The 12,319-nt window shown below is 45.1% G+C and overlaps 1 protein-coding gene across 11 annotated transcripts in view; it reads left to right on the top strand.

The window, feature by feature from the left end:
* Positions 1 to 12,319, top strand: part of LOC121599274 (heterogeneous nuclear ribonucleoprotein L) — a 173,914-nt gene that overhangs the window by 113,626 nt on the left and 47,969 nt on the right. For all 11 annotated transcript variants that reach the window (XM_041926966.1, XM_041926969.1, XM_041926964.1 and 8 more), the window contains 2 exons: positions 5,577 to 5,662; positions 12,140 to 12,236. In XM_041926966.1, the coding sequence (XP_041782900.1) occupies positions 5,577 to 5,662; positions 12,140 to 12,236 (183 nt within the window). The remainder of the gene's footprint in view (positions 1 to 5,576; positions 5,663 to 12,139; positions 12,237 to 12,319) is intronic.

Below are 12,319 nucleotides of genomic sequence, written 5' to 3'. Positions count from 1 at the left end.
GACACGCCTCTGAGGTGATTTCAACCATATGCTAAATTAAGGCTAAAGAAGAGCATTTTTTCGGATAATAGAACCACATTTTTTTACTGGCTTTCCATAAAGTCCCGAAAGAGTTCCTGAAATATAAAGAAATTTTAGAAAAAATCAACCAAACTCAAACAGCATAAAAAAAAAATCAAATGCCTCCCCTGGCTGGTTGGCTGGCTGCAAGGAAAATGTTCCGCAGCTGGGTACACAAAATCATAAATTTCAATCAATGCTGCATAAAACTGCAGTCGCTGGATGCAGCAGCCATGCGGTGCGATGTAGATTCTCTCCCCTTTTTTTGCTAGCATTTTGCTCCACGTTTGTCCTCTGGCGCCAATAACGCTCTGGTGGAGAGGAGTGTGAGTGAAAAGGGAGCGTTTTTTGGTATTGGCAATCGCTTTGCGTGAATAATTTTCACATAAAATCTTGTTCCCTGGGGTGGAAAAACTATGATCAGTCTTTCCGGGGTTCGCTCGGCAGCTGAGATCGCGCGTTCAACAGCGTGTAGTGGATGATAAATTTATAGCTATCGTGGAAAAAGGCTAAAGAGCGTAATACTCCCACAAACCTCGATTGAGACTACTTCAACATTTTCACAACCTTCATCAAATGCTCAATAGAGTTGGGGAGTCCTTTTCAACATAGCAGTTTAAAAAATCAATATAAAAAGGTTTTTTTTTGTGGGTATTTTTCACAATTCACAACTCCTGTTTTTTTCGGATTTTGAAAAGGATTTATGCTCTTCCGTTCCACATCGCCGGAATCAACCTACCTTAGAATTTTATTTCCGTGTGCCACTGTCCAAGGGCACCAGTAGGAGCAACAACGAAGCTCACCTTCTAGGCATGTCATCTAAAAGATAATCTCCGGCGTGAAGACGTCCCTTCGGCTGCCGCTTGCTCTAGAGCTCTAGCCGACCCTTAACGGATGCTTTACGGTACGCCACATTCGAACAACTGTTGATGGAAGGCTCCAGCTTCAGAGTTCTTCCAATCAGAAGGGGAGTTTCGAGTCACCGGCATCGGCAGCGTTCATGATTATTCATGAGATTTTAGGCTGCTCAGATTGTTGCCGACTTGCTGGCTATTCGGTTTCGGACAGCGCGTCTACCAGATCCTTTTTCCGAAGCAAAATCTTCTGGCGGTACTGCCAGACACGCAGACACGAAAGAGACAGAGAGAGAGAATGACAGAGAGCTTAGCTTAAGGGAAGTGTTGGTTCGGCAAAAATTGAAGTAAACAAACACTGATTGTCCCCCAAGGTGAAGTTTAGCCTCGACTTCTCATCGTTTGGGTTAGGGCAAGTGGAATCGCTAGAAGGAACGGCACGCCTGGCGGGTGGCTGAATTCTTGACACACAAACAAGAAAGGATGGCGGAAGAATTGTTTGTAATAAGAATTTACGTACCCGCAGGACATGAGAGAGTGTGGAGCATGCAGTTTCTCAGGACCTGTTAGACTTTATCAGGTCTACATTGGGTATTAGATTTCGGGCATGTGCAATTCTATAGAAACGCTTTGTCTGGGCTGTTTTGAGAACTATCAGATATGCTTTCTGAGATATCAGAGTGCATGCCACTGAAAATATAAGACTTATTATCTACAAGCGTCTCTGGAGAATTTCTAGGAACAGTCAATTATGCGATAGGACCTACTCTGGGCGGGCGAGCGTCAGCAAAAATAAGAAATAGGTACGGTGTTGCCTCCAGGGAAACGTCATTCCTTTAGGAAGACATTCTCTACTGCAAGTTACGACCAAAATTAACCTCTGTAAACATGTCGTGTGGTGTACTGGTAGTGATAAAAATATATACCGATACGATAGTAACCTTCACTCCAACTTTATTTTCTACGGCGTTTCGGAGAACATCTCCGCTTTGGTCGGTACGCGTCAAACGGCTAGGAGATTGATTTATGACGGTACATAATAAAAGCCACTTCCAGCCCATCAAACACAACCCAACGCCACGTTGCGTCGGTGTGGTACTGTGTGGTTCAGCCACGTGAGACATGCTGCGGAATGTGTTGTATCTTCCATACACGCCTTACTCCTCTCTCCCAACTTACTACCTTCGTTCCAACGCGCATTGTTCGAGAGTTGGCGAGTTGCACTGCACCGACAATGCACTGTTCAGTCGCCCTTTTTATGCCTACGGTTTACCGACGTCTGCTATTGTCACCTCATTGCGCTGATGTCGTTACTGCCGCTGCCGTTAGTTAGCTCAATGATTGGCAGCAATTGGATTAGGTTGGATAGTGCGCGTTACCCGTAACCATTCCTAGGCAGAGTTGTAGGATGGTTGGCGCCATCTAGCGCAATCTTTCGCAAGCTGATGTAGGTAATTCGGGCACCAAGTTCATTAAACGTTGCTTCAACATTTGTATTCCAAATAAAACTGCTATCAGGCATTGATCGCTGTTACTGGACAGTTTGTAAGGTGCTGTTTGAACATATCAATTTATTGAACAATGTGTCTTCATTGTCAGACGCTATGCGAATAGTGATGTAACGCATTGGAATTGATTCGTCCTAAAGAGAGAGAGAGAGAGAGAGAGTATCCTAAGCGAAATCTCTAGGTTCAATGTCGGAATGTTACCAGCGTCATTTGATTGAAATCACTCGAAAGGAAACATTTCTTATCACCAATATGTGTACAATGTTCCTCTCTTTTTTGAAACAATGTCTATAAAAAAGATCTCAGTAGTATTCATTTATCTTAATTTACTAACATGCCTAGCGAAGATAGTTTACTAAAATTAAAGAAACTCACTCACCGTTCTTCCGTTGCTATTTGCTCAGTCGCTATCACCATTTCTGGATCTGGATATTGCTATCCAACCCTCGAGCCCCGCCAACAAACCTTACAAAAAACACTGAAACCAAATCATGCTTACTGTCAGCTAATTGGATTAGCATGAAGTAGCGAATATTTCCTGCATGTAGCAGCTTTCCAACTCTCGCTCTATCTTACTCTCTTTCCCTAGTCATTAACAACCATTACAGCAAGTCTTAGAGCCCCCGGATTTTGGCACAAATGTCCCCTTTGCCTTTCTGGTACCAGCAACAACAACTATACTAAAGCATTAGTCAAATGGGGGCAGTTTTGGGGAGCTTTTTGTTTGCTATTGCCTTCATGATACTTCACCACCACCATAACAAACGAAAGGAGGGAAGTTTTTGTCTCCGTTTTCCTCCCCCTCCAACCGACGAAGCAAGCGAACGATAATCTTCCTAATCATCAGCTGTCCACAAGTTGTGTTCTTACAGCCTGAGGGAACCTCCACAATTTCGTCCTGATTTTTGTTTAGGCGAGTTTAATGGTTCAATGGCCCCCCCAAAGTCCGAAATCGAGAGGGGCTGGAAAGTTAGGTCTTACAGGGAGGTGGGCCATTTAGGAAGAAGCGGGGACACCCACAAACGAAACAATGACAAGAGATTTATATCTTCTTCTTATTTGAGGGTTGTTCCAGAATCTGAAGCAAAGATCTGACCGAGTGAGTGTTTGGGAACAGAACAAAAACACACCAACACCGAGCCTGCAAGACGTTCGCTAGCTGTTGGAGGAGGGAATCGAACTCATTAGATGGTTTGTTGGGTCTGTTTGGTTAAAATGATGATTATGGTGGCGGTGATTAGTGCGGGTCATTTGCGATGGGGAGAACGACGTTGTATATTCTTTGATTTTGGTTCATTCTGCTTTTGAAAGGCGTCTTTAGAGCGGGGGAAAACGCTATGAAACTATATTTATCATTACGGCGCTAATGAAACCTCGACAGCTCCAATGACCCTCATGTTAAAGCCTACAATTTTATTAGATTAGATTTAACAGTCAACAGGTTTTAGTATTGTTCTTTTGTGAGTTTTATGTTAGAATGTTCCACAATATATTAGAAAATGGAATTTCCTAAAAGTACTTGAATTGAATTACACATGCTACGCAGACGTCTAGATCGTTCAGGGCTCCCGTCCGTCTCTGGAGATGATAGACAGCTTTTTGCAGCAAATCACTTCAAAGACAGATTGATTCGAAGAATCTTGACTGTGCGCGCTGAGAGTCGTCAGGGGAGAGAGCATGGATATTGTGGCTTTCACAAAAGAATCTTAAGAGTAGCCTTCGTTGCGAAAGAATCTAGAAATTCTGATCAGCTCTGGGAATTGGGAACCTTCTTAAGCGTGTGCCTAAAACATCACTCTGGTGAGCTTGCCTTAAAGTGCTGCAAGTAAACCAACGCTTGCTTCCATTACTTCGCCAACAATCCATAAACAGTATCTCGAAGTTGGAAAAGCCTTCATTTGTCAGTAACGCTTGACCGGTCAACTAAACATGTGTTGCACCTTACTTCGCACCCGAAACCCGAAATCATTTGGTCTGATTTATGGAGCGATCTGTAACATTCTAACGAATCGCTTCATTTCTGTTTTCTCTGTGGTGCTAGTCCCATGCGTTGGTTGAAGACTGACCACCGCGACCGGACGGACATTGTGATCCGTGGAACGGCTTGCGAGTAACCGATTCGTTACTTCCAGGACGGATAGAAAGTGCTGCAAGCGTCCGGCATTGTGTGGAATTAATAGCCCCTACCAGCTCATCCAAACACTGTGTGTGTAACACTGTAGGCAGCATTGACATTTACCACCAAAGCGGTAAAGATAAGACGCCCGGAAGACACACACGCTTGGCTTTCGCGTTATCTTTCGGGTTCCGTTTATAGCCACAGGCGTACACAGACCGACAATGCCTACAGCGAAGTTGCAAATGAGTGAGACAAAAAGAGACGAACCCGAAGCTCTTCGTCGTCGTATCTCTTCAAACTTTTGAGCTTCCTTCTTGGTCCTAGCACGTTGTTCTAGCGAAAAAGTTGTAAATGACCCGTCCCGTAACCGGACGTCAGCAGCGCACACTCCATCTCAGCGACAACCGCCGTGTGAACTGTCGTCTCGTGCGGAAGCCAGCATACATGGTGGTTCTCAGTGTCTAAATAATATATTCATTTGTTCCGTGCCCTGACGAGCGAGTACGATTGGACCCCCCGTTAGCTTCTTCGCACCGGTTGCCGATAGTGTGGAAAACGGTTTGACATTTTAATTCAGTGCACGTGCTTCCAATTTGTCCCTTTTCCGGGAAATGGGTAGTGCTGTGCAGGGTTGTCGGCGATATCGTCTCCAAAACTGCACCATTTGCGCCATGACATTAAGACTTACGGCCAGATGGATGTCATGTGCACTTGAAATTGGTTGACCGAGGTTGATAAATTTTCGGAGAATTGTGTACAGGAGTTTGTTGAACGGAGAATGTGCCCTTGAAGAAGGGGATATTACTGAGTCGTCTAGTTTGTTCTGGTGTAGAATATTTCTCGTCAGCTTGAAGTTAGTTCGTAGCTATGTTTTCCAAAGACAGAAACTATGTTAGACACTCAAAGTACATCTTTTAATCTTGTTAAGGAAGTTATAATTGATGAAATCATTTCTTGCTCATTCTACAATATCTTCTCGTATGTTGCAATTAAACACTTTGTTAATGTTTCTCTCTCGTTTCCTTCTACTTTCAGGACGTACTGCACACGATCTGTCACCCAAATGGCCAAGTGCAACGCATCGTGATATTCAAGAAGAATGGCGTCCAAGCGATGGTTGAATATCCTTTTCCAAATGATGGGCTTTACTGTTTTTGTTTTTGTCTTTCCTTCACCCCACATTTCTACGACAGGCAAAATGGCCTCCTGTGTGTCGGTGTGAGTGTGTGCACAACGCCGGGCACTACTATCCAGTCCCACGGTACACTGCAACAACACAGCGGGGCCCGGCCGGGTTGTTAGATGTGCTCGTAATTTGCGCTCGTTTAATGCCAAACTGGCCGTTTATTTGTTGACGGAAATTACGCCTCCTCCCGTGGCATGGCGTCGCCTCACGCATCTGGGGCGAGTCGGACAGGAGGGGAAATTAAGTAGCATGCAAAAGTAAAAGAAAAACGGAAACCTTCGTGTGCGGGAAGACGCACGCGATAAATTTTCCCACGCTTCTCCCCCTTTCCTACACCCACACGTTCAATTTACTTGCACAACCCACGGGAGGGGGGGGGGGTTGTTGTTACGCACCGTTTCGCACCTCGTTGAATAGATTTTCCCGTCGCCAGGTCGGTGTGTTAGAAGATGGAAAAGCGCGGAGTAAACCACCGCGCGCACACCGGGCAAACAAATTTATTCCGCTCGAGCGGTTATAATCGGCACACGCCATCTGGTGGTCGGTGCGGTGTAAATGAAGTTTGTGGAACAGTCGCGATCGGTGGTTGTGTTTTGACGGAACTAGGAGCAACGTGGTGGGGAATAATTTGGTACGAGAAAATTGTCACTCAAAATTAATTGTCACGAGGGTGATATATATTTATCGCGAGCAAGGAGAAGGTTAATTCTTTTCTCTCTTTCTTGCTTGCTTTTTCTCGCTTCGCAACATAAAGGCGTGCTTTAGGGAGGGAGGGGCGAACAAACAAAAAATTGCCCATTGCCGCAGAAAAAAAAACAAAAACACATTTCCATCCCCCCCCCCCCTTACGTCACGCTGTTTCGGTGTAATCATTTAATGCGAATTTCGATCACTGAACAAGAAAGCACACGCACACACACACACCTTTAATGGCAAAAAGTACGCGTACCGAAGTTCATTTAATCGCTGTCGTTCACTTCCGGCAACCGGCAGCCGCCGCAAACACACGACGGAAGATTTGTAGCCCGAAGGAAACATTGTCGTTACTAAAGCGTTAGTCGGATGTAACAATGAGCTTTTTGGAGGGGGTTGTTTTGCCGTGCGACAACCGCCCAAGGCATCAGCTTTCCGTGGCAGAAATTGGTTATGATCGCAATTTTCCGAGCGCGGGAAGAGAATTTAATGATTGTGTGCAAGCGTCGTAATTAGAATTTATGCTTCCAAGGTGGCAAAGTTTTTGTGGCAAAGTTGTGCTTTTGTCATCTGACGAAAGGAGAGCTTTCTTGGGCGGCGAGGAAGAAGGTTATGTGGCTATAAACAAAATATTAATTACAGCATTATTAAATCGAATAATGTGTCTAATTTTGTGAACGATATTTTACGAGCGCACTTGTGTATGGTGTGCCATTAAGAAGGATATCATTTTTTATTGCAAATCATCGGTTTGCTCAGAAGGTTGTATGAAGTATTCAGAATATATACATTAAAGAAATGTTTTTAAGTAAAATACTCACGCAACTACGCTTGAAAACCCTCGTTAGGGCCTTTCTCCTTTCGATTGCTTCATGGCAATGAATCATGAAAATGGCTCCAGCATCATCATCATCACCATTCACAATGATTATACATATTGAAATCCTTTTCTGTCGCTTAACATTCGATCGTTAGGATGAAAAAGGGTCCTCCTCGAAAGTGCTTACCGCGTCTTGGGGGATCTACCTTTAGCACGTTCTTATTCGCTTACTCTCCACTCCCACTCCCATCATTATCTCTGATGATCAATTAACTCAAATGAGCATCTCGCTTCAATATAAAGCAGCTCTCGGGTTTTGGGCAATATTCTCCAACGGAAGCAAAACGCAACCACACAGAGCGGAAAATGGTAAAAATGGATACGAGCCAATTCATTTAGCCACATCTTCGCATCGTTACTTCCCGCTTGTGGAAGCGTTTGGTGTCCTGCCTCGCTGTGTTGTCTACGGGGTGGTAAAATTAACGCTTAACTTGCGGGATGGGAAAATGAATTCGTAACACAGCCACCGCCAAAGAACAGCCAGAGCCAAGAGAACAAACCGTCGCACATTCTCGGTGTCATCAGGAAAAAGGCAAAGGCAAAAAAGTGAAGCAAGCAACCATTTCAAACGCCCGGTGACAACGACCGACCAACCAGTAGCATGATGTCCTGCAATGTCCAGCTTCCAGGTCCTTCACGTTCGTTGCCTCGCTCCTGTTTCCTCCATTCTGCGATACGCTAATTGGTGGCTCATTAGTTGGCTAAATCCACCCGGTGCACCGTCTCGTGGTGCCGTGACGAGCAAATGTGCTCGAGTGGTACGCCCCCTGCTCTGTTCCCGCCTGTCCTTTGCAGTAATAAATGATAATTGAGCCCATCTCTCTTTTGCTGTGTTTGTGTGGAGCGCGCAGGAGAGAGGTTTTGTTGTTTGTTTGTCGTGGTGTTTCACTTCCGTGCTGCCGCTGGCACTAATCTCAATAGTAGTTGCTGCTTCCGTGTTGCTGTGGATTCGCCCTGCGCCGTTGGGAAACGGAACAAGCAATATGCGTACGGAGGACACATTCACATTGCCGTTTGTCCTTAATAACGCCGCCGCTTGCTTGCAGCGCTTAAGCTTTAATCAGTGATAAATTCTGATCATTTTTAAGGCCACGGCTGTTGCTATTTTGCTGCTGCTGTTGCTGCTGCTGGTCGCAAGAGGATGAGAGGAACGGTCTGATAATGAGCGCAGTAAAATATCGTCTTAAGCGCCACTGCAGCAGCAACTGCTTCGTTTCCACTTTGTTTAGCATATTCCCGTGCCGTGGGGATGAACAGGTGGGATTTTAATTTTTCACAGGTGAACAAATTTCCCCAGCCGCACCATCGTACGGCGATGTAAATGTAGGCAGCGATGGTGCAAAATAAAAACACATTTAATAGTTTTGTGCCTGAGCGCTCTTCGGCTGCGCGCATACATATTCAGGCCTTGCGCAGCAGAGCTGCTGCGGGCAGTGTTCCGCTTCCACTCGATTCGGTTCGGAGTCTTATCCAGAGGGGTGATCCCTCGTGTGCCTCGTGGCGGCGGATTTTACGATGTAATCATCTTCAAATATATGTCCCAGTGTGCACATCTCCCTTGGCGCGGGTTTTCGGTGCCGGTGGTGGTGGTGGTGGCAGTTTGAAAATGGAAACGCGAAAACGTATAAAAACTGACTAGCTGCTTGCTAGCGATTCGATACGATTTTGTAGTGCTCCTGAAGGTGGGTTTCATGGTGCTTTGGGCTGGTTTTTTTTTGTTCCTTCCGCCAAACAAAAGTCATTACAGTGGATAATCCTCGATTGTAAAATAAAAAAACACACACTCGGGTCGTGCCACATGTAATGGCTTCGGATGTTGTTACCTTTTTTTGGTTGTTTGCAGACACTAATTTTAATTACAAAATATCTTTCCTTCCTGTGTGTCGGTTCGGTTCTTTGTTGTGTGTGTGTCTGCCGCACAAGCAATAGGAATAACAATGGCATTTGTATTACTTCTTTTGTTTAGCTGTTTTGCTTCGTTCGCTTAGTTTTGTTGCTTGTATCGAGCGCACACTGTACTTGACATGCTCAGAAAAAGCTCCTTTCAACGTTGGAATGTGTGCACGGGTGTGTGTGTGAAATTTGGTTTAAAATGCCACACTCATGTGTGGCGTTCCGGTGCTTCACCGAGCTTTGTGTGCGATTTTCTAGGAAATTTTCGTGCACATTGGAAAAGCATCATTGTTCGTTGCATTAATTTTCCTCCTTTCTTGGTAAACGGCATCGACGGGAGAGGGGAGTGGAGGAAAATTTAGGGATTGCAAGGGTTTTCCACGAAGGTTTGTCTGGATATTGTTTACATCGGCGCGTTTGCACAATTACATGGTTGGTGGAATTGGAAGGCTGCGAGTCTGAAGCATTTTAATGAACAGCATGATTGTTCTGATTATCTAACCTTTCTAGTCGATCTATACAATCAGTTCATGGAGTTGATTGATTTAGTTTCAAACTACATTTCCACGAATTCAGTTTGCAAGCTATTTGACCTCAAAACTTCGAAAATGTACGAATTCTACAAAAACGAATTAGTTGATAATATTATATCATACGGTTTATTTAAATTATCTCATAATACTTCATTTTTCCACAAAACAGACTTTAAGAAATTCAACAAAGCTAATAGGATAACCAAGTTTAGAGTACCGTTTTTCGTTTTCCGACGGTCCTCCGCGGATTTAGGATCTCATAAAGAGCAGATTGTCATTCGTTATTGATGAGTCCTTACGAGTCCACGCGAGTGTGTGCACTGTGCGGGTAAATGGAGCAAAATAAGTAGACGCGTCGTAAAAATGTTGACATTTTCGCTTCCAAACTAAATTATCATTTTCGTGCATCTTCGTCGCTGTGGTTTTGCTCAAACGAAGGCGGTTTTGTGCTATCTTTTATATGCTTTTAAAGTATACAGGCTTTAAGGTTTTCCTGCAATGTGTGTGCCGTGAACGCAGCAGACAAGCCGACAAAATGCTGCCCCAAGTTGGCTGACGGATGATGGGTTGTCCTTTTTAAATTCATGATGATGATGATGTAAAAGTGTGGGCGTGTGTGAGTGGGATTTTTTGTTTGTTTGTCAGCAGCATGCACTAATACTAGCTCAATTCTGTTGAGATTAACTTTACGACGCCAGTTTTGTGAATATATTGCAAATTGTTTGCTCAAAAATGGATGATTCCTGTGCCGTACCAAGGACAAAGTCACGAGAAAGTGTTCAAATTGCCCGAAATAACGTGAACATTCGCTTAAATTGATTAAGCTCTACCACACGGACCATTTATTTATTGGGATTTTATCCAAATTCTTCACAAAAACGTACATCGCATCCCTTGCAAAAGCGGCAGCCCAAATCCTCAAGAAACCCCGAAAATGTGTCCTCATCAGCGTTAATTATGTGCAAAGTTATCGCAAGATTTCACCGAAAAACGATCACGAAACTAAATTAGTGACCCTAGTAGTAGCACGCTCGATAGGGCAATGGTGCTGAAAACTGCTGACAACCTGGGTAGTGGTGGGTGGGTGGGGCCGCAAACGCTGTGACGAACATACCAAGAGAACATACAACATATCGAGTTTTGCAAACTTCTTGGAACGACCCCAAAAAGTCAGAAGTTTGCCACCTACTCCTCCCGCCACAAAGCACAACACAATGGTTTGGAAGCGGCAGCTTGTTTCGGGCACAAATGTGTGTGTTGGCCTTCTCGTGTTAGCAACGACGATGCCGGCGCATGCTTTCCCGGAAGCAACACAACTGCCAGTTCGGCGGCGAATTGGTTGCTAAGGCTTTGGTTCCCCAGCATCTAAGATGGCGGCACGGGCGAAATTGGAGTGCTCGTTTAATTTTACTATGCTTGCCCCCGTCTAACAGCGGCTCTCGGGTGTGGGTGGAGCCTTCTGCAGTGATATTTTGGAGACTTTGATCTTTGTTGGCTAAATCGGTACGGCTCACCGGCTGCTCCCGGACAATGGTTAAGCCCTCGGAGACATTAATATGCGCCGTTCTATCAAAACAGAGCGGTGTTGGTGTAGGGTGGTGTGCTCCGAGGACTCGGTTGGGCTCGGGCGTCTACGACACGGTGTGCGCTTGCCTGGCTGAAAAATTGCCGATTAAGCTGTTCTCATTTTCCGCTCCAACAGCCGAAAGGGTCTCTCGAGCTGTGTTTGCGTGAAGTGTTCATCTAGGAAATCATCCATGAAAAGCTCGGCGAGCCCACAAGCCCCACCCCTTGGGTGGTTTAATTCGGAAACAATTTCCTGAAGCCCCGGAGCCTGCCCTATTCATGGCCAGTTTTGGGGGGGCGCTATGGGACTATTATCGAGTGTGCTAAGAGCTTGAAATGGTCCGATTTTCCGCCCTGCCGTCTGCTAGCCAACTGTTGGGCGTCTTTTAACTTTTTGATGTTTGCGCCTCACTTCTTCCAGGCTTAGGCAGTGCGGAGAGTACGATATTCAAGGATTCTGAAGACGTCGCAGTTGCTAAGGGTGAAAATTTAACACCATTAGCTGGTAGCGTAGAATGGGTAGAAGCGGACAGAAAAGTGTTAAACATTAACAGCCATCAGAGGAGAGGATGGAAAAGCTAGGGAAGTGGGTGGAAGAAGGTTTCAAAAGGTTGTTAGTTTGCTCGTTGCTTATGATGGCCCTCGTCTGAAGTATGCTTGAGTGATTTTTCTCAAAGCGTATTGTGTTTTGAACTAGCGAAGAAAGTGTGATTGAATCAAGCGATGAATTTCTTAGCTTAAAGCTTAATTTGCCAAGAATTGTTACATTCAAGTAGTGCTCAAATAACGATATAAGCATGTCTTTTCCTTAACCAAGATCCGGTTTTCGGCCTCTCCCCCCCGATACGTTCGACAGCATAGAGTCAGCGACGCGCGCCAAAGACAGCCTGAACGGTTGCGACATCTACTCCGGCTGCTGCACACTGAAGATCGACTACGCAAAGGTAATTACGCCCGAGCCGATCCCGTAACTCGCCTCCCGTCTCTTCCCCGTTTTTCTTAATCCACTCCTCTTGACCCTCACCCT

This window comes from Anopheles merus, chromosome 3L, assembly GCF_017562075.2.
Source record: "Anopheles merus strain MAF chromosome 3L, AmerM5.1, whole genome shotgun sequence".
Lineage (NCBI taxonomy): Eukaryota > Metazoa > Arthropoda > Insecta > Diptera > Culicidae > Anopheles > Anopheles merus.
Note: the sequence above shows the minus strand (reverse complement) of the source record. Positions and strands in the feature narration are given on the sequence as shown.